This window comes from Cotesia typhae, unplaced genomic scaffold (assembly GCF_013202065.1).
Source record: "Cotesia typhae breed Kobodo isofemale line unplaced genomic scaffold, CoteBio_Ctyphae contig_59, whole genome shotgun sequence".
NCBI lineage: Eukaryota > Metazoa > Arthropoda > Insecta > Hymenoptera > Braconidae > Cotesia > Cotesia typhae.
Window position 1 is genome coordinate 514,278 of NW_027423761.1, and position 23,975 is coordinate 538,252.

Consider the following 23,975-nt stretch of genomic DNA (forward strand, 5'->3'; position numbering starts at 1 on the left):
TTATTTCACGACTAATTTTATTTACTTTCAACCCTTTTTATTATTCCTTTTTATCAGTTATTATAAATCGTCATTTTGGAAAATTTTTCGAGAAAATTGATGAAAATTGATTGAAATTATGAGAAAATTTTTATGGGTCATTTTGAGGGAATTTTGAAAAAAAAATTTATGGGTCATTTTGAAAGAATTCTATGAGGAATTTTCAATAAATTTTAAGGAAATTTTTATGAGTCATTTTAAGAGAATTTTTGTCGATGATTTTAAATTAATTTTTATGGGTCATTTTGAGGGAATATTAAATTTTTATAGGAAATTTTGAATTAATTTTTATGGGTCATTTTTAAGATACTCTAAGCAATTTTTAATCGGTCATTTTGGAGAAAAAAATATTTTTTTTTATCCAACTATTTTCAAAAAATTTACCTCAAAATATCTTCTTCTCCTCACCACTAACACCCCTTTATCCCTAAAAGTGGCATCCATTGCTCTTATCACCCAAACAAACACTAAATCCTCTGGATAATTTTTCGAACATTCCTCATAAACTCACAGCGGCGCATTTGATCCAAAAAAACAGGTTCAAAAGTATATTTTTCGGGACAGGTGTGTTTACCAGGTAAGATCAAATTTATCCGGTATCTCTCGTAAACATTTCCTCGATTTTCCGAGTTTTTATCTAAACCAAATATTGTACCAATCCCGGCAATAAAAGTTCTTACAATTGAACATGCAGATGATTGTTAAGTAAAAAAAAAAAAAAAAAAAAACGTCGGCACCACTCGAAACTTCAAACCGGGCCCGATAAGGCCCCGGGCCTTACAAGTTTGGGATAATAAAATGTACCAATAGATATTTTAAGTAATAAATCTCGGGAGTTCCCATATTGGGCCCATAAGGCCCAATCCCAAGTTTGGGCCTTATTTCCATATCGGGGGCCTAATTATCATATTCGAGATACTCGTCTGTGATCTGTGTGTTATCTTGTTTGTTGTTGTTGATATTAAGGTACACATTGGGCCCATTTGTATTTTATTGAGCCAGGTGGATGCATAGGGCTCCGGGGGAAGGGGGTTGAATGAAAGAGAAGAGTTTTAGTGATCGCGGTGACACTATTGCTTTAATATTGAGTTTTAGGGTCGAAATCCGTCATTAGGATTAGCAACCACTTGAGAGATTCTTCGGCTGTTCGGCACCGTGAGAGTCTCGGGGACTTATAATTATTTATGGCCTCTAATTATTCTTGTGCTCGTGAGTTTCTTTGTGATTAATTGCAAGTTTTCAGCTGGAGATTTAAACCATTTTTGGGGTGATGGGAGTTAAATTCGTTTGATTGAATGGAGAATTTTGGTTTTTTTTGGATTATTGGAGTCGATTTTTAGGAAGAAAATTTATTTTTATCAGTCAAGGTGATTAGGAAAAATTTTTGGGTTACTTGTTTCAAAATAAAAGTGAAATTTTTGAGAAATTTTTTGAGTTATTTGGAGAAAATTTTATGAAACATTTTGAAGAATTTTTTGAAATTATTTTTGAATTTTTATGGGAAATTTTAAGAAAATTTTTATGGGTCATTTTGAAATTTTTATGAGTAATTTTGAAGAATTTTTTTAGGAACTATTTTGAAATTTTTAGGAATAATTTTGAGGAAAATTTAATCATTTATTTTCAGAAAATTTTTATGGGTCATTTTGAGGGAAATTTAATAAGTTGTTTTAAAAATTTTTATGGATTATTTTGGAATAATTTTTGAATTTTTATGGGTTATTTTAAGGAAATTTTTATGGGTTATTTTTAAATTTTTATAGACCAATTTTAATATAATTACATGGTATATTTTTAAAACTTCTTTTATGATTCTCCGTCCTGCGGAATTTCATTACAATTCATCAAATATTCCTACCAGATAGCGCCAGCAACCGCACAGCTCAACCTTTCACCGATTAAACCAACTACTACCCGAAAAAATAAATAAAATTTCGTTCATCTTAGATTATTAAAATAAAACAGACATCAAACATTTCGAAATTTTTTATTAAAAATTCTCCCTAATGTCATAATTACCCGAAAAACACGCCCGTAATGAACGGAACTAAAATTACAGTCAGCTGCCGCAACACATCGGGTGCCAGAGTCGCGATAAAATCTCCAGCATGCTTGTATAAGTGTATGTGTAGTATATATACATACATATTGATCTTGATATCGATTGATAGATGTTCGACGCGATTAAGCCTAGAACGGTTTGTTATTTGGATCACCTGGCGCTGTCTGTTGCCATTCCTGACGATCATCGACCTTATTTCGTGCGTCGACACACATATACACACATAAACACACACATGCGCATAAAAAGCGCACATTAATGTAAAAACTATAAAAAAAAACGCAATTTTTCTGAGAAATTTTACTTCAATTCAAAATATCTTCGAAATTAAGGAATTTATAGAAAAATCATAAGATACTTTTTTTGTAGAGCGGAAAATTTTCGATGAAAATAACGAAAAAATTTTCGAAAAATTTTGTTGTTTTCCAAGAAAATTGGAAAAATTCCCAGAACTGAAAACTTCATTTTTGGAAAAGTTTCACTTTGACTCCAGATATCTTGGAAATTAAAGGACTTATGGAAAAATCGTAGGATACCTTTTTTGTAGAGCGGAAAATTTTAAATGAATAAGCTTGATGATTTTCCGGAAAAGTTTTTTTATTTTCCAAGAAAAAATAAATAAAATTTGTAAATTCTATTTTTCCGGCTTTTTTATTAGTTCAACTTTGACCTTGGATATCTAAGCAACTAGTCAATTTACAGAACATTCGTAAGACACCTTTTTTGTAGCTCGGAAAATTTCTGAATAAAATTTATGTTAACTTTTCCAAAAAAGCTTTTCAATTTCCAGAAAAAAGAAAAACTTCCCGAAAACTACAAAAATTTTTCTAATTTTCCAGATTTGTTGTACTTTGACTCTAGATATCTGGAAAATGAAGCAATTTATAAAAAATTCATCAAAATAACTTTTTTTAAAGCGGAAAATTTCCTTAAAAATTTCATCACAACTTTTGGAAAAATTCCATTAGTTTCCAGAAAAATGAAGAAAGTTTCCAGAAAAATTGAAAATAGCAATTAGTAAGGGTACAAATTGAATTTCCTTCTAATTTTAGTGTAAATATATCACATATGTGCTTCATATATATAATGTGTAGTAGTGTAGAGAATATAGACATGATATATAGAAACATATAATATATATATATATATATATATATATATATATATATATATATATATATATATATATAATACGAGGAGTTAATACGTCGTCACGCGTCTCTGAACAATGGCATTAATAGGCCCCGGCGAGTTATTAATTGCCGGTACCCGCCGGATATGACTGTCTATAGCTCTATATAGCTATATATCTATATATACACACATACATAGATATATAGATACATAAAGAGTCTCTTTACTTGTAAATATCAGCCTTTACTCGGCTATAGACTCTACATTGTAGACTGTATTGGTATGGATACATATATATCAACGTATGTGAGAAAGAGAGAAAAAGAGTCTCGATTTATTCGTTGACGAGCGATTGTTCCACCTGCCAACTGGTTCAATGTCAAACAGTCCAACAATCGGACATTTTTATTTCGCTTCTTCGATAAAACGATGATTTTAGTCGCTACTATTTTAAATTTTTATATATATCAGGGCTACTAAGATGATTTTTAGGACTACTAGGATAGTTTTTAAGACTACTATGGTACTATTAGTAACTACTATTGCGAATTTTTATTTATTAGGACATCTATGATGATTTTTAGGACTACTAGGATATATTTTAGACTACTAGGATAGTTTTTAGGGCTACTATGATAGTTTTCGAAAATATATGATAGTTTCAGTAACTACTATTACAAATTTCAGTGTATTAAGACTACTAGGAAAATTTTATAGGACCACAACGATAGTTTTAGGGCAAGAATTGCGATTATTAGAGTCATAATTGCTACTATTAAAGACATAGTTGTTACTATTAGGCTCATAATTGTCATATTAAAATTATAGTTGCCATTAGGAAAGTGATAATTGCTACTATAATTAAAGTATCAATAGTTGCGATAAAACTTGCCATAGTAGCACTAATAAATGTCATAGTAGCCCTAATACTTTCTCTAGTAGCAATAGTAAATCCAAAACTAGTCATAGTAGTTGAAATACTATGATATGCATAGTAGTCATAAAATCATCCTAATATTTATTAAAAAATCAATTTACGCTAAAAAATATCAATTTTGAAAGCTACAATCTTTCTCAAGAAATCCTCTGTTCTTAATTACGATGAAGTCATTGATTAATAGAGAAGATAATCAGAGGAAGTAAAAAAAAGTCCCCTCTATTCCCTCTCCCCTTCTCCGCCTACAGGCGGCCTCGGTCTTGATCTTTGTCTGGTCTTTGTATATTAGCAAAAAATGTATTTAATAATATCAAAGTGTTCATATCAATTGTTCGTAGAATAAAGACCAATTTTAATGAATTTATTGCGAAATAAATTTTTATAGAGAGGAGGAAGGTAGAGAATTTTTTTTTATATATAATAATAATATAAATGTCATATTTTTTATAAAATGTACTGTGATCTAGATCCATTTTTTGAGTGGTTGAAAGGTTTTTTTGATTGTTGTATAGTTCAAAGCCGAGGATCTATCAGTGATGATATGAAGAGGGGGAAAGAGGAGTAGTAGTGTGTAGGCAGTATTCCTGTCATTAGTCGAGTATTTCAGAGTGGAAGAATGTAATGATAGTGGCGATGCCGTTTCTGGGTGATCGCTGGTGTGTGAGAGGGTGAGAAGTGATGGAAGATAAAATAGATATAGTTTAAGAAGTCGGGAGTGAGGTCACTGACTTTTTATTAATGAGTTAAAAATTATAACTATGCATAGTAATCATTAAATCGTACATAGTAGTCCTAATAATTAAAAATTTGCAGTAGTAGTTACTAATAGTACCATAGTAGTCTTCAAAACTATCCTAGTAGTCCTAAAAATCATTCTATTAGTTCAATGAATAAAAATCCGCAATAGTAATTACTAATAGTATCATAGTAGTCTTAAAAACTATCCTAGTAGTCCTAAAAATCATCCTAGTAGTCCTGAAAATCATCATAGTAGTTTTAATAATTAAAAATTCGCAGTAATAGTTACTAATAGTACCATAGTGGTCCTAAAAACTATCCTAGTAGTCCTAAAAATCATCCTAGTAGTCCTGAAAATAATAAATTGGCAATAGTAGTTACTAAAGCTAGTATAGTAGTCCTAATAAATCAAATGTATACAATAGTAACTACTAAAACTACCACAGCAATCCAAAAATCTTGTTTATAACCAATAAAACCTCAAATACAAGTCCTTAAACGCCCCAATGACCTCCATAGTAGCATCATTCCTTCCATTGTCCCCAGATAATTAATAATTAATCGTCATAAAAAAAAAATTTAAATGGGAATTTTTGAGGGATATTCCCACCGGAGAAGATACAAAGAAATCCATATGTTACTCTTTTCAATTACAACGACAACAATTAACAACGTCTCTTTCATTTCGTTTATTTTTTTTTTGTTCTCTTTCATCCTCTTCGCCAACATTGGACGTTATTTTTACATCGAGCTCACAACTTAAACTCTTTTATGTATCCATCATCGGAATTCCTTTATTTGCGAGAAATAATAAACAGTAATATCCCTTCCACTTATTATTATCATTATCATTATTTCTAAATTTTTTTATCAATTTTTTTTTTTGGAATATTTCACAAGAATAAATCATAATTCTTGCTTAAATATTAAAGATACGAAAAAATCACAAGAGACCTTTTTTGTAAAAAATTAAATTTTCTATAAAAAATAGAAATTTTTAAAATTTTTAGTTTCTAAAGTTGCCGCTAGGCGGCGCCGTGGCGATTTTTCTTCTCGCTTGTAGAATTTTTTTTCGAAGCTTTTTTTTTTTCTTCTTTTTATTATTTTTTTTTTTTATATATTAGTTCACTCAATAAAGCCATCGGCACTTAAAGTAACTCCGATCCCTCCAACTTACTTACTCAACATCTTTAATTGTAATCAGTCGGTATAATCCATATACATATATATTAAATATAACACATATGGAAAACAAGAAGAACATATATATATATGGTGGTAGCGTCACGCGTGGACGCATATGTCTGACCAGCGATCCGCGACAACAAACCAACCAACAACCAACGATGATTGTAATCGGGCGTCGTGAGTTTCTTCGCGCTAAAACTGATCCGCTCCACAGCTCACGCCTCCCACCCCCTGGCCCCCTCCTCAACCCCGCGGGCACCCGCTAAGGAGTCATACTTTATTTATATAAATTATAAAACTTGTGATTTTAAACCGATAAATATATTTACATTTAACGGTGGAATAAATTTAATACGGATTATTTTAGTAGTAATAGTAATAATACTACTACTGTGGATGGTTTTGTTATTATTAATGATACAAATTTTTTTTTTAGGGCTACTATATTGATATTTACAGTTACTTTTGTAACTATCATGCATGATTTAGTAACTACTATGTTTAATCATGCATTTATGCATAATTGAATGATTACCATGCATGGTTACCATGATGGTAACCATGATTACCATATTTTTTTTTAACTATCATGCATGATTTTCTTTAACTATCATGCTTGATTTTTTAACTATCATGCATAATTTTTTTTAACTATCGTGCATGATTTTTTTAAATTATCATGCATGATTGTATGATCATCATGCATGATGATAAGACTATTGTATTTAATGACTGCTGTGTATGATTTTGAAACTGCCATGAATAATAGTGCAGTTAAAAAAATTTTTCCTTACAATTAAAATGATTCAAATCTGAAATTTTTTGGGCTACATCAATACACCTTCAAAAAATATAAAAAAAAATTTTCCGAGGTACTTAATTGGAGTTTTTCCGGAAAAAGAATAACAATAACTGAGGATATTATTATTGCAGGAGTTAAATAATAAGGAAAAGGCCGGGAAAGTGCCGGAGGTCAAGCGGGTTCCATTTTGTGGTGGAAGTTGTCGACTTGGAATGAAGGAATAGCAGCGAAAAGGGTGGGGGAAGTACTCGACTGACCAAATCAACAACTTCTCAGTCGACGTCTCGGTAAGTAAAACCCCGTGTTTATCTTATGAATACCTAAATCTACCTACTCTAGGTAATTCACAAATTCTATATCATATTATATATTATAATTTACTTACCAATGTTATAATTACAATTTACCGAGAACGTAAAACAGAACTGGAGTTCACTTCCCGGTTATGCTTCTGTCGAATGAGTAATAACTGACCCAACTTTGCTATACAATATTACAATACTGTTACGATTATTATTATTACTATTGCTATTACCGCGGGCAAGTAATACAACAGGAGCCACTGAATAAGATTAATTTCATTCCAGAACTCATGCTCGTTCTCACATCGCGTATACTCAAGTGTTTTGCCGCCCTGGACATAATTTACGAGTATTTTTTTTTTTCATTTTACGAAATTTTCTTTTGATTTTTCCGGCTTCTGTTTTCCTTTAAGGAGCTGTAACTCGGAAAATTTTAATTTCTGGAAAATTTTTATTAATTACAAATTTATAGCCCGGAAAATTTCCGATCCCAAACACTCCCCATGCCTTAAAAAATTTTCATAAATTTTCTCGAAATTCAAATTCAAATCCTAAAATTCCTAGAATTTTTCTAAAATTTCGACATTTTTCTTTCAATCGATCATAACTCGGAAAATTTGAATTTCTGCAAAATTTTTATTGATTACAAAATTATAGCCCGGAAAATTTCCGATCCCAAACACTCCCACTTTTCCAAAAAATTTCCCTAAATTCGTACAAAATTCTAATTTAAAATTTTAACACCCGAATTTCCTCAACATTTCCACCTTTTTGATTTCTAAAGCCTATAACTTCTAAACCAATTAAGTTAGAAGGTCGCTGAAGGGCTCATTCGACAGGTGAGACTTCGACGTTTGAGTTTCACTCGTTAAACGTCTCCTTTTGACCAGTAGCTTCGGAGATATCGGGACACAAAAAAGGCGACTTTCACCAAAATTTCTCACACTTTATAGACTCAGGATAATTACAGTAATAACAATAATAATCAATTATCTAAGATAATTATCGTTAAAAACTTATAACAGTAGTGTCTTATAAAATAACAATGACAAATAAGAGGTTAACAGTTATTGCGCGTGACTCCGTGACTAAAAATTCTTACGAAGAAACAAAAAGATTTAACCTGATTGTTCGTACTCTCGATTATTATATATTATATTTATTATTGTCCTCTTCTGTTCACTCACCGGGCACTAAACAAGAAAAAAATAACCTCCAGTTAGCACGTAATAATTTCCATTCGAAAGATTTCTCGTTGAATAGAAAAATAAAACAGACAATGAGCGGACGGGAGTATTGAATTATCATGACTTCGAAGAATACATTAAATACTAAATAATTATTTTATTAACTTTACTTACGCATACACTTTTTTTTTTATTCTCCAATAACCAGTCACGACTATTGTTTTCTTTACTCGGGTGATTCCGGGGCTGATATCTCAAAAACAAGACGTCGGAAGTAGGGAACTTACAAACAAAAGTTCGAGAGAAATGTCTTACCTTTCCAATGAGTCCTCAAAGGATCAATTATTTTGATTAGTTCAGAAGTTATGGCCATTTTTCAATTCGAAAATTGGAAATCCAAATTTTGCATTTTCCGTAAGAGGTCATTTTAATAATTTTTATTTTGAAAAATATCGATTTTAGAAAAAAAAGTTCGATACAAAAATTGTAGCTTCAGGTCTTAGCTTTCCAATGAGTCCTCAAATGAAAAATTATTTTGATTATTTCAAAAGTTATGGGCATTTTTTAATCCAAAAATTGGAAAAGCAAGTTATCAATTTTCGGTCTGCAAAAAGTAACTTAAATTTTAAATATCTCGACAACTACCGACTTTAGAAAAAAACTTTTGAAACAAAATTTGTAGCTTGAGATCTTAGCTTTAAAACAAGACCTACTGCGACTCATTACGCGAATCATACCCTAAGAATAATTGAAAAAAGTTATTGAACCCGAGTAGAGCAACAACGATGAGTCTCTCGGTTCCACATTCTCCATAAAACTATTATTCCAGAGGTCAATTCTGACGTGACTGCTCATTTTCTTGTTTCTTGGGGATTCAAGGCTGGCTCCGAGCGTCTCTCGCATCACAAGTAAAAAATAGTTTAGACTGTTGCGAATAACCCAAGCTAAGAAATAAAAAAAGTAAAAGAGAAATACACAAGAAACGATAAAACTAAAGGGATTCCCTTATAACCCTATCGCAGATGTAATGACAATCTACCGCAAAGTAATTTTACCGGAAAGCGCATACTCAAACAACTCTTGATATATTATTATTATTTTCCATTAAATTTTTCTTTAGTTTTTAATGAGAATTTTTTATTAATTTATTGAGAAAAAAAATTTTATCCTTCAATTATTTTTAAAAGTTTGTCTAAAGTCATGGAAGTTATAAATTATTGCATGGCAGTCTTAAAATCATGCATGGTAGTCACAAAATCATGAAAAGTATTTTTGAGCCATGCATGGATACAATATCATGCACGATAGTCATGAAATCATGCATGATAATCATGCAATCATGCATGATAATTATAAAATCATGCATAATAGTCATGAAATAATGCCTGGTAGTCATTCACTATGCTTGGTAGTCACAAAATCATGCATAACATTTAAAAATCATGCATGATAGTTACAAAATCATGCATAGTATTAATAAATTCATGGAATGTATTCTTCAAATCATGCATTTTCCGGAAAATTCTGACATGAAACTTGGAAAATTTCTATGCAATTTTTATGCTAAAAATTCCCCAATTTTACTCATTACCTCAAAAATCCCTCCTAACTCTTAAAATATCAACTCTTGTAAAAATTTCACTCTTTCTAAAATAATTCCCCGGAAAATTTCCTCCCTTACCTCCTCTGAATTTCCCCCAAAAACCTCCTCCAAATTCCCAAAAAACTCACTTCCAAAATTTCCCGACAAATTTCCATTTTCTTTGTAAGCTCCTCCGACTTTCCTCCTAATTTTCATGAAAATTTTTCTAAAACTTAAAATTTTCCAATTTATTACAAAAACTCTCGTAAAAACACTGACAAGATTCAGGTGCAAAAGCCTGCCGTTAAAAAAAAATTCACCTGCCTGACCCGGTGCACTCTTACCACTATTATTATTATTACCAATACCCAATATCGCAATCAATTAACCATCTACACTCTGCATTCCCGTCCCCATTTTTCCGTCTCTTTCCCCTCCAACAAGGTCTTCGTGTCGCTCTAAGCCGCTCTAATGCCTCAAATAATAAGAATTGTAACGACATACCTAAACAGCTGGCATAATCTTCACTACTCACTACTCATACTACCCATAATTCCCATAACTGAACAGGTGGATGACTACCTGTTTCTTTTATCCCCCTCCCCCTGCCCCGACCTTTTACTGATCATTATTCGACTCTCTGACTCTGACGGTGGATATTTGTTATTTTTATTATTCTTATTATATTTCTTAGGCTATTTTTCATCTTAAATATTAAACTATCATTAAGTAAATAAAATACTTTTAATCCGTTTCCGGTGGGTGGTATTCAATCAATTTGTATAGAAAAAAAAATATATATATATATATATATATATATATATATATATATATATATATATATATATATATATATATATATATATATATATATATATATATATATATATATATAGCTACTGGAATTTTCTTTTTAATGCTCGAAGGAAATCGATAGAAAATTATGGGAATTATTGTAATTATAAAGCTTACGTAGCAGAAATTTTTTTTTTATGTCAATCTTTTTTAATTTTTTTTTGTGATAAAAATTTATAAAAAAAATTTTAATTTATAAATTTTCAATGTAATTTAGGCAATAGTAATTAAAAAAAAAAAAAAAAAAAAAATAGTTCCGAAAATTACCGCTAGACGGCGCCGTGGCGCTTTTTCTTCTCGCTTGCAGAAACTTCAAACTAAGTTTTTATAATCCATTAAAATTTTTTTAAATTTGCAAAGTTTCTTTTTTGTACTTAAAAATTTTTTAATTCTTTATAATTGTTAGAAAATAAATTGCAATATTCTTGATTTACTTGAATTTTAATTAAGATTCCATTTTTTTTTTGAAGTTGGAATCAAAAGAAAAATTAAATTTGATTTCTTTTCACCTTTTAAAAAAATTAAAAATTACTGATTTCAAGTTTATTATTATTTAAAGACATTAAAAAGAAGAATTTGAAAAAATTATAGTTTTTTTCTAAAATTTCTTTCAAAGGTTTCATTAAGAGCCGAAAATAATTTATTTAACATTATAACCAAGTGAGATACAATTTTTATTGGCCAATAATTTTTGGCCTTAAAATTATTCATCGTTTTTTCCATATTTTATAATATACTTTAGAAAGTGTTTAATTGCTTTTAAATTTATTTATGAAAAATTTAACTCTATACACGAGATCTTAGTCTCCCTGTTCGAGCGCCAATTGAAAATTTAACAACATTTTTACTCTTTCAAGCTCTCGAATAAAGAACTTTAATAAATTATTCTCATAAACAAATAATAATTTCATTAATTGGAGACGTTTTTTCATAAAATCCTTCTGATTTATGTCATCTTTCGATTTTGTAAACGCGACAATTTAAGTAATTTTTTAATTACTTAAATTTTAATTAAAATATAATTTTTCTGTCGTTGAAATAAAAAGAAAAATAATATTAAGAAATTTTTATATTTGTGGAAATAAAATATTTTCTATGCTTAGATAATAAATTTGTGAAAAGAATTATTAAACCAGCATAGAGGTATCTGTGAATTTCTCACTATACTCTTTATGTCCCTTAGAAATATTGAGACAATATATTTTCAAAAATTGAATTTTTTTTCGCTATTTTGTCACAGAATTCTTAAAAAGCCGAAAAGAATTCACTTAAAAATTTTTGAAGCTTTTTCGAATATATTGAGAAGAGGTAAAATAGATCGTAAATTTACGGATAAACAAGTTGATCCTTTACAAGAGAGCTTAGTCCCTGTTCGAGCGCCAAAATGAAAGAAATTAATAAAATTTCACTGTTTTAAGCTGTTTAAAATATTTTTTCAACAGAATAATTTTTTATTAAAAAAAAAACTATTTTATTTATCAGGCACATTTTGTTTAGAAAAAAATTCGAGATGTGTTCTATTGTCGCACGCTGTTACTATTAACGCCTGTAGAATAAAAAAAATTAAAAATTAATAAAACTTATGAAGTTTATTTTTGAAGATAAATTGCTTTTTATATTTAATTTTTGGAAATAACAGTCTTACCTCATGAAAAATCAAGTAATGTCGCTATTCCGTAAACTGCGGTCATCCGTAAGGCCCTTAGGGAGCTAAAGCTTCAGGGTCGAAAAATTTTGATAAATAAATAAGAAAAAATTAGGAAAACGGGTGACCCTGAAGGCCATCCCTGCAACTTCCCACGACTTTCGTAATAAAGCCCTCGAAATTGCACTTAATGTAACTTTATACAGAAAATTTCCTGGAGAACAATTTAGTGTGGTCAGAATTGCTCTTAACGCCATTATTTTAGGAGTTATAGCGACTTTTATGGTCCAAAGTCGAAATTAGGAATTTCCGATTTTCCGAATTTTCTTCAAGTCCCGATATCTCGTAAAAAAATTTTTTTTAGACTTATAAAACACCAAGTTTCTTGTAGGAAATTTCCCGAGGAACAATTTAGAGTGGTCAGAATTGCATTTAGAGCAATTGTCTGAGCCAAAAATATTTTTAGATTATTTTGTAGAGAATATGTTTTTCTATATCTACCAGCAAAAAGTTAAGCCTAATAGAAAAAAGTGTAAAAATATAAAAATTATGTTTTTTATAAATTTCAAGTATTTGACCGGAATTATTTTAAGTCAACTATTTTTTTTTTTTTTTTTTTTTTTATCTACTGTTGTCTACCACACAAGTATTAAAATCCGCTTCTAAAACTTTGCTCCTCTTTCGTCTAGCCTTAATCTATACGCGGAGACTTTTGCTAAAAATTATCTGAAATTTCATGAAACATTTGTAAATATTTCACATTATCCTGTACTTGTGATTTTTATTCTATAGTTTTGTCGTTGATGTCAGATTGTATTGTTCAAGCCCACATGTTTTGATGCCAACCTCACTTTTATTTTGACATTTTATGCTTAAAATATAGTATAGTATTTAAGCGCTTGAACTTGCTCGCGATCGTCATTTCGCTTGTGATTATTAATTTAAATTTGCTCTATTTTTAAGTTTAATTGTTGGCCCCAACTTCCAGGCCCTGTTAATTATTATATTATATTATTCATTCAATTTAATAATAAATATTAAAAGTTAGTCTTTAAATTCGATGTTCGATTCTACTTTTTACCACAAATTTTTCACTTGATGTTTTATTAAATTCAAAATAAGTTTTAATAAATTAAAATTAAGAATAGTGTTAAAAATTTCAATAAATGTAATTAATAATAGTGTAAATGAAAAAAAAAAAAAAATGTATTTTATTTACACTATTATTTATTTTAAATATTATATTCTCTAAAATAATTTAAAAATAGAAATTATTTTTAATTATTCTCGTCTGAGCTCTAAAAAATATCCATTACATTCTCATTATGCATAAATATGACCATCGATAATGCTTTAGATTTTCGAGGGACAGCTACCTGAGCATTTATTTCAGTAACACTACGGCTGAAGATTTCGTGCAATTTCGACATGCGGGTAATTAAGAATATGCACCTATAATACCTATAGAGTACAGGGCTTAAGCTATTGACCGAACCTTTGACCCTCATACACACAAATGTAATATATTACTATTAAATACAATTAACGAAATTTAAGAATTTACAATTTCGCCGAAAAATTTCCCGTCCATTATTCCTACTCATGACATCGTCTTCGACGTGACAGTACGTGACAGAACTTAAGTACGTAAAATCGCATTTACCTGGAAGAAATTATAAGTACGATTGTCAAAAATTTTCTAACGGTTCTTTTGCTAATTACTCTTGTGCAGTCTTTGATTTTTGGGGTATATAAACCCAATCGCTTATGTAGATAGCTCAGTTTCATTTTTGCGCCTGTCGAGAAGACAATTTTCTCAAATCGTTGACTATTTTTTAGTGATTTTTATTTTTGAAAATTTTTATTTTGCTTTTTACTATGGGCGAAAAAAATTTCGAACTTGTGGAGAAGTATTACAAGTTTACCGAAGAATTAGAAATCGAAGTGAGTACTTATTTCATTATTTTTTATTTTTAAATAATTTAAATTATTTTATTTATTTAATTTTAATAAATATTTTTTAACGTTCAATGAATATTTATTTTTTTGATAATAAAAATGAAGGATTTTTTTTATTTTGTTAAGGGTATATTAAAGATTATTACCCTAAATTTTTATTAAAAAATATTTAATTATTACAAAGTTTTTAACACTAAGTGTTTTTTTTTGTAGAGAATTAAATTTTCAAAAAAAAAAAAAAAATTCTGAAGTAATTATTTTGTATCTCCAAAATTTGACCGAGAATTAAAATTTCAAATTATTTAGAATTATAAACAAACATGTTATTATGATATAATAAAAAAATTAAATTTTTTAAATAAGAATTAAAAAAATTATTTTTATTTAAAATTTTTAAATATTTAAAAAAATAATTCAAGGTGATTTTTTTTTTAGAAAGAATTAACAAAATTATTTATCATTCCAGCCTGAAGAGATGGAGTCCGAAGAATCCCTCCATAACTACCCGTCGACGTCCGGGGGAAAAGTAGGATCAATCGAGGTAAGACAATTATTTTTAAAATATAATGTTTAGAAATAATAATAAACTCTATAAGTTTTATTTATTTATTTTTTATTTTACAGGAACGAAAACAGATCCACAACTTTCTTGAGAGAAAGCGCCGAGACGGCATAAAGTTAAATTTCGGGATCCTTCAAGAAACGGTGAACGAACTGGACGAACCGACTCATCCAGCGAAGGGCAGGCTGAAAGTTTTAAGAAAAACGATCGACTTCATCCATAGGACAAAGGATAGCATTCTCTCACTAAAACATGAAGTACAGACGATAGAATATGAAAATCGAATTCTGCAAGCTGAATGTAAGCTTTTGAAAATTTTTATTTTGCTTAAAAATATTTTTTAATTATATTTTTTAGTTCAGGGTATTTAATATTTATTTTTTTGCAGTGATGAGCCTTGGAGGGGACGATAGTGATTCCTCGGATGACAATGAAGAAACACTCGATTCTCAAGTGTTGACAGAGTCGCCAGAGTCTTCGGAATCAACAACAACATCATGTTGACCCGAGTCATCGGAGTCCGACGATTTAAATATGTAAAAAATAATAAAAATTAAATTTGTAAATCTGTAAATTATGTAATTATATATAATAATTAAGAATAATGATTTAATATATGACTTTGAGAATAAAATAAAAAAATCAAATAAACAAAAAAATTTCTAGTCAAAATTAATTTCTCTTCCTTAATTATAATTTAATTTTTTTAAGACTTATTATTTTAAATTTTATTTAAATAATTTATAATTTGAAATTTTTGTACATTATTTAACACTTTTTTTTTGTTATTTTAAGAGAATTTAAAAAAAAAATTAAAACAATTTTTACTTCAATTAAAAAAAAAATTTTTTTATCTTAAAAAAAAAATTTTTACGAATTTTTTATGAATAAAATTCAATATTTTATACTCTGCGTCTTATTAAAACTCAATTTTTTAGTTACTGTATCAATTTAAAGCCAAAAAAAGTTTAGTTCTAAAAATGACCGCTAGGCGGCGCAATGGCGCTTTTCTTCTCGCTTGCAGAAATTTTTAACCAAGTTTTTTTATTCTATTTTTTAATAGTGGTACTATGTGATAAATGATTTTAGCTACTTACTTAAAAAGAATTCGTAAAAATGATATTTAATTTAGTTTTTATAAAAAATATTTACTACCAAAAAAAATAATATCGGGAGTAAAAATACGATCGTAAGAATGACAAATAAAATAATTAACGAGCGTCACCGTTGGTTGATTTTCTTGAGGACGAGGGTCCGTACTATCACTCCTGTTATAAACAACAAATACATCAGATGGATAAAAAGGGGCCATGTAAGTTCTGTCCAAGAGGAAGCGGAGGAGACGCAGATGTCGGAATAAAATAACAAATTCCGTTCGAAAACTCACTCGAGCGATACCACCGCATAAGTGGACATCCCAACTCACTTATGTGCCCTCCTTATTCTTCCTGCTGTGCATTTCACTACTAAAAACTTATTACTTGCACTTAAACTTACACTTAAAGACACTCAATAATTCCCACCAAGTACGCCTTTGCTTTAACCCGCTGAATCTCAGGAACCATATGTCCAAAATCGGTCGATAGGGTGCTTTAGGAATCGCCAAAAGTCCCAGCTATCGATTGTGACCTACAAAAATTCTAAATTTTGATTACTTTGGTGGTTCAAAATTTTTAAAGTCAAAAAAGTCACTTTTTTTAAGCTTGTGAATTTGAAAATCCGTAAAGGACGACTTTGAGGATCGATATCTCGGAATCTATTGGTCGTAAGTAGACATAATACGAACAAAAATTGATCATTGAGGTTCTACCTTTCCAATGAGCCCTCAAACGACCTTTTATGTTGACCAGGTCAAAAGTTACGCCCATTTTTGAATCCGAAAATTGGAAATGACCTTGAAAATTTTTTGGTCTGCAGTAGCTGGATTCAAACTGCGATATCTCAGAAACTACTCATCGGAAGTGGAAGGTCCAAAGAGATAAGTTGTAGAGCAAGGTCTTGACTGCACAAAAAATCTTGATTCAAAGCTTTATCTTAATTTGCGTCCAGTCTGGGAATTTTTTAAGTTTTGACAGTGAAAAAGGAAAAAGAACAATTAATCCGCGGCTTAATATCTGGAAACCCGCGGATTGGACGATGTGTAGTGACTCTGGTAACTGGATCGCTCAGATCGATTCGATTGGCCGGACAATATACAATCCCATTCTCTTATGGACCGCTTCCCTCTCTTTTGCTCTGTTTACTCTGTTTGCTCTGTTTGCTCTTCTCTTTGCTCGCGCTGTTACCGCGAGGTCATGTCACTACACAATTACTCTTCTCACCACCTACCTGTCTTTGGTAATTAATTATGATAATAAATTTATCGAATAATTAATTTTAATTTTATTTCTCTCTTTTCAAATTTTTGAATTAAAATTGCGATAAATTTAAAATGATTGATTTTGGAAAAAAAAATTTTTTTACGAAAATTGTAGCTTCATTCTTACAAAAAAATTATTATTATTATTATTATTATTATTATTATTATTATTATTATTATTATTATTATTATTATTATTTAAGAAGATATGAATATTTTTATACTCCAAAAATTAAAAATTTACGCTATTTCCGTAAAGATTCACTTTGCGAGTCGATATCTCGAAAACTATAGATTTTAGACAAAAAAATTTTAAACAAAAAATGTGCATTAAAGCCTTAACTTTAATTTATGTCCTTATGTCTGAGTCATTATTTTGATTATTTTAGAAATTACAGCCATTTTTATCCTCCGAAAATTTAAAATGTCAAAATTTGACATTTTCCGCAAAAGTTCACTTTGCTGATCGATATCTTGAAAACTATCGAGCTTAGACAAAAATTTTTCAAACAAAAATTGTAGCTTTAGGTCTTAGCTTCAAAACAAGCCCTTGAACGATCAATTATTCCCATTGGTTCAAAAGTAACAACCACTTTTATGTCCCGAAAATAAAAAATTCGTATTTTGCAAAAAAAATCCGCAAGAGGTGACTTTGAGCTTCGATATTTCCAAAACTATCAGTCGGATTACAAATATTGTCTGAACAAAAATTGTAGCCTTGAATCCAATCTTTCAGTCAAGCTGTAGCAGGATTTTTTATTTTAATTATTTTGAAAGTTATTTTAAAAAATAAAAATTGTAAAATTCAGCGACTCAAAAAAAGTAAAATTAAAAAAACAAATTTATTGTAAGAAGACTGGTGTTCTATCTTAAGTAACAGAAGGAAAATAAAACAAAATAAAGTAACAAACTGTGGCCATTAACCGGTAATTAGAAACAGATGCCACCGAATCTTTTAACATAAAACAGCTTTAATTTATTAAGTACTATTATTTAATACCTCTAAATTAAAAACTATATATTTTCGGTTATTTATTTCATAACTTTTTATTTATTAAAATTCAGAAAAAAATTTTTTTTCACTTCGCCCGCCTTAGGTGGGCTCGATTTCAATTATCCGTGATAAAAATCCCATAGGTGGCATTAGGTATAAAATATCGATAATTAATACCCTTAGTAACGAGCAGTGGTTTTTAATCGACAAGTGCAATTAGTCACGGGTCATATATTTTCGATTTTTTTAACCCCAGCTGTAAATTTCCGAATTCGTGTTCCTGAAATTGAGCAATAGATCAATGGCGCCCATTGCAAGTTCATTAGAGCTCCCTAAAATTTAATCTCCCTCCCCTCCCCGCCCTCGCTCCGCGAACTACAAGTAACCCATTACCCGGCGTCTTTGCGCGTAACCTCACCCCCACTTCGACCCATTCCCCCACCCCCTCTGCAGTCCTGACTCGAAATTGCGACATTCCGCGCGAAAACGCTGAAACTATTTGACTCTGTAATTTGTGATTGTAGTTTATTGCGCGGATGGACCTGATGCACGCGTTAACTCTTCTACCTCCTCTCCTCACCCGAAGCATTGTCTCCCTCTATTTCTATTTGTCGTAACTTTCCTCGCTCTAATTTTCAAGCGTGCTTGTGTTTAATTTCAAAAGAGATTTAAATTGTATTTCGGATTTTTCGAATTATTTTTTTTTATTTCACCGTAACTTTTTTACCAATTGAGATAGAAGGCCGTGCGAGGGCTTGTTTTGAAGCTAAGACTTTGAACTACAATTTTTATTTTTATTGTGACCACTTCCGACCAATAGTTTCCAAGATATCGAAGCTTAAAGTCACTTCTTTTGGATTTCAAGGTCATTACTTGCATTTTCAATTTTCGGATTCAAAAATGGTCATAACTTTTGAACTAATCAAAATAATTTTTCGTTTGGGGACTCATTGGAAAGCTAATACCTCAAGCTACAACTTTTGTTTGAAAAATTTTCCTCTAATGTCAATATTTTCCAAAATAAAAATTATCAAAGTCACCTCTTGCGGATCTGAAGAGATAACTTGCTTTTTCAATTTTCGGGGTACTATAATGGCTGTAATTTTTTAACTAAGCGAGATAATTGCTTGCGTTTGGGCTCAATTTGAAGCTAAGATCTCAAGCTACAACTTTTGATCGAAACTTTTTTGTCTAAAGTCGATATTTTTGAAAATATCGAAGTTTAAAAGAAAAAATGAGAGAGAAAAATGCAAAAAGCATAAAACCAACTTACCTTGAGTTTCTAAAATATGAGTTATAGTTTTATCACTTACAAACTCCCTTAAAACGTACTAATAGACTTTTGTTGTATGTTGGGGGCGTTGGGGTAAAACAGCGAAGACAGGGTGTTTTAAAAAGGGTAACCCGATGGATACAAGAACATAAACATAAATTATCAGCTGGTAATTACCATAATACTTAGTCGGTTGGTTGGTACTTTTCCTTAGCTTTCTGAGGACCGAGGATGTAAGAGGGTTTTCTGATGTGAGGGGGCTCCACGTGCAATGAAGGTCGCGGGACAATGGAATACTACCCACTTTATAATTGTTATATACATTCCATTAGCTTAATTGCTGAATTAAGACCCGGACTAAGAATTTCACCTTAAAACTCTGTCCATCCTGCCTAATAATAACCGCCTTTATTTCCCTGCTCTTGTACAGACTTACACACTTTCTATTTATTGCTTCTGTAATCATGGGTTTCTCAAAGTATCTTTTTTTTTTTTTTACAAAAAAGCTCTCAAGAGACTCATTATTTCCAAATTTACCAAAATTTGAGTTTTGAACTTCGATATTTCCAAAAATTTCGATTTTAGACAAAAAAATTTCCAACAAAAATTCTAGCTCAAGACATCAGCTTCAAATTATATCCTTGGAAAAAATTTATTATCTCGCTTAGTTCAAAAGTTACAGCCATTATAGTACCCCGAAAATTGGAAATGCAAATTATGCCTTCTCTGCAAAGGTTAACTTTGACAATCGATATCTCAGAAACTATCGACTTTAGAAAAAAAAGTTTCTTACAAAAATTGTAGCTTAGGGTCTTAGCTTTCCAATGAGTCCTCAAACGTACAATTATTTTAATTATTTCGAATGTTATGGCCATTTTTTAATCCGAAAATTGAAAAAAGAAAGTAATGACCTTAAGATCCGCAAGAGATGACTTTGAACTCTGATATCTCGAAAACTATTGGTTGGATCATCACTTAACATAAACAAAAGTTGTAGCCTAGTGTCTGCAGTACAAAATAAGCCCTCAAATGATTCTCTATCTCTAATAGCGTAAAAGTTACAGGCCCTTAAATAAATTTTCCAATTCCACCCTGTATCTTAATCTCGATAACTAAAGTTATAAATTTTTAAAAGCTTCGAAATATTTTCTCTCCATAATTCACCCGGACATTTTAATTTACACGATACATTAGCTTGTAAAAATTTTCAATCAGTTAAATGCTTGATATTTATATTTCCGTATCCGTAAACAAAATAAATAAAATTACCGTTGGGTAGAAAATAGGGCGGGGGAGGGGGAGAGGCTTGAGGAGCTGGGGCGAGATAAGTCTTAAGTAAGTGAGGGGAAAAATAATAAAATGAAATAGTAAAATAGTGGAAAGTGGTAGTTAAAAGTTACAAGACGATTCGTTGAGTAATCCCAGAGCGTTTGTAGAGCCTCAGAAATGGGAATCGTGAACGGTGTGATAATTGTCGTGCAGTTGTCGTAATGACAATTTTCATTGTCGTGTCACATCAACAGCTAAGACGACTTAGACAGAGACGGAGAAAAGGGGGTGGGGAGGGGGGGGGTTAACGCGACTATGATGGAGACGAGGATTCAGATCAAGATGCAGACGATTCTGACGATCTGCTAACGGGAGAGAGCGTTTAAGGGTGACGGTAATTACCCAATTGCATCGCCTGAGTCTTCGGAGATGCAGATTGCGTTAGTGTCATTCAATAAACGAGGTTTGGAATTTTTTAAAAATCAAAATTCTCATTTTAAAGTCTTTAAATGGTCATAACTTTTGAGCAAATAAAAAAAAAAGAATTTTTGGAGGAATTTTCTTGAAGCCAGAAACATTTTCTACAACTTTTGTTTAAGAATTTTTCCTCTAATGTCAATAGTTTCCAAAATAAAAATTATCAAAGTCACCTCTTGCGAAAAATGCAAAATTTGAATTTCCAATTTTTGAAGTACAAAACAGCAATAACTTTTGAACTAATCGGAATAATTAATCGTTTGAGGACTCATTGGAAAGCTAATACCTTAAGCTACAACTTTTATTGAGGACATTTTCCTAATATCAATATTTTCCGAAATAATAATTATCAAAGTCACCTCTTGCGGATCTGAGAGTCATAACTTGCTTTTTCAATTTTTGGAGTGTTCTCTATCCGATAGAATATTCAGGCCTGAAATTTACTTTACTCAGCAGCTAGCGTCGATTAAAGAAACCGAAAAAAGGTAAAAAATGAAACCAAAATCCTGTAGAAAATACAAAGACACATGTACTTACCGGCGTTCTCATCCTCTCCTCACATTGTCGGTTACTGCAAAGCTTTTCCATAAGCTTAATCCCTTCTCAGCAATTCTTTTCTACAAAGCTCGGTCTCACCAAGAAACGACGCCGGGTTTTATTTCGCAGAACAGTATTTCAACATTTCTGAAATATTTCTCGCTACAGAGATGTGGTGAATTAGATGCATACAACTCTAGATAGTTGACAATGTAAATTTTTATTTTTTATTTTTTTGTAAGAAGCTTTCCGCTTCGCAAAAGCACTCGCCTAGTGTAGACTAGTGAGAAATAGGATGACAGAAAATTAGCATCAATAAATTTGAAGATTCGCGGTTATATTTATTGTAGGTTTTAAGTATTTTGTTTAAAATACATCACACAATATGACGTTATATTTATTACTCCGTATATTTGCTTCGAAGAATTATTTCGAAGAATAAATTGGATTTTTCCGTAAATAAGAAATTATTTTGATGATATCTTGGAAGTTATTGGCCGGAAGTTGGTATGAAAATTGTAGCTTAAGCTTTCAGCTTTCCAATGAGTCCTTACACGAACGATTATTTTAATTGGTTCAAAAGTTATAAACATTTAAGTACTCCAAAAATTGGAAATATGAATTTTGCATTTTCCGCAAGAGGTGACTTTGATAATTTTTATTTTGGAAAATATTGACATTAGAGGAAAAATTCTTAAATAAAAATTGTAGCTTTGGGTCTCAGCTTCAAAATGAGCCCTCAAACGATCAATTATTCTAATTGGTTCAAAAGTTACATGCTTTTAAAAAATATGTACTAAAATTTGAGTTTTTTTTTTCAGAAATTGAAGTTAGTTCTAAAACTTCGATATCTCGAAATTTACTTGTCGGAAGTATGTATCGCTTAAAGAAAAGTTGAAGCTAAAGTTCGGAAGCTTAAATTGAGCCCTTGCAGGAGCTTTTACCTCAATTAGATCAAAAGTTATGATCTCGGAAAGTTTAAGACTCGGAAATAAAAATAGATGGGTAAGCCTGAGATTAATTAATAAGTAATAGTATAGGGACAAGTATTGTCAGCGTTAAATTAACAGGTGCCTTGGAAACTCGATAATCGTTAGAGGCGTTAAACACTACCAGTCTCTTAACTTATAGATGGATAGTACGATATGTAAGAGGGAGGAAAGTGGTAAGAGATGCTTTTGGATAAACTTTGACTAAATGCTTGTGCTTCTCGGTTCCTTAACCACCCATTAATCAATATATTACCTAGTCATTATGTCCTTTGTTTATCGGCGACTAACTACCGTTAATTGATTTTCTTCCTCCATTTAAACTTGTCAACGCTTCAATATCTCAAGATTAACAACTTTTAGAGAAATTTTTTTTTCTTGATTAATTTTCGGATTCAAAAATTGCCATAATTTTTGAACTAATTAAAATAATTCATCTTTTGAGGACTCATTAAAAAGCTAATACCTTAAGCTACAAATTTTGTTTCAAAATTTTTCCTCTAATATCAATATTTTCCAAAATAAAAATGATCAAAGTCACCTCTTGCGGATCTGAAGGTCATAACTTGCTTTTTCAATTTTCGGATTAAAAAATGGCCATAACTTTTGAACTAATCAAAATAATTGTAAGCTTAAGGAGTTATTAGAAAGCTAATATCTTCAGCTACAACTTTTGTTTTAGAATTTTTCCTCTAATGTCAATATTTTCCGAAATAAAAATTATCAAAGTCACCTCTTGCGGAAAATGCAAAATTTGAATTTCCAATTTTCGAAGTAAAAAACGACAATAACTTTTGAACTAATCGGAATAATTAATCGTTTGAGGACTCATTTTAAAGCTTAGACCTCAAGCTATAATTTTTGTACCATACTTTTTTTCTTTAAACTCAATAGTTTTCGAGATATCGAGCTTTGAACACTCAATCAAAAAATTTTCAATTTGAAACAATCTAAGACATATTAAATAAGATTGTTGAGGAGCGGCAGGGGGTGAAGAGGAGGGGAGAGGGAGCAGAGGACTGGAATTATCACTCAGTAGGAGAATGCGGATAATATTATAACCGAGTGTCTGGCAGCGGCATTAA

At 30.5% G+C, this 23,975-nt stretch overlaps 1 protein-coding gene across 2 annotated transcripts; it reads left to right on the forward strand.

The window, feature by feature from the left end:
- Positions 1–6,776: 6,776 nt before the first annotated feature.
- On the forward strand, positions 6,777–15,561 carry LOC141532372 (protein max-like). 2 transcript variants are annotated; one of them, XM_074250700.1, is made up of 5 exons: positions 6,777–6,970; positions 7,032–7,187; positions 14,897–14,971; positions 15,055–15,292; positions 15,381–15,561. In XM_074250700.1, exons 3-5 carry the CDS (start codon positions 14,906–14,908, stop codon positions 15,494–15,496), a joined length of 420 nt encoding a protein of 139 aa, XP_074106801.1. In that variant the 5' UTR covers positions 6,777–6,970; positions 7,032–7,187; positions 14,897–14,905; the 3' UTR covers positions 15,497–15,561. The 2 variants fall into 2 exon arrangements, with proteins under 2 accessions (XP_074106801.1, XP_074106800.1); XM_074250699.1 differs by lacking the exons at positions 6,777–6,970; positions 7,032–7,187 and adding an exon at positions 13,769–14,415.
- Positions 15,562–23,975: the final 8,414 nt, after the last annotated feature.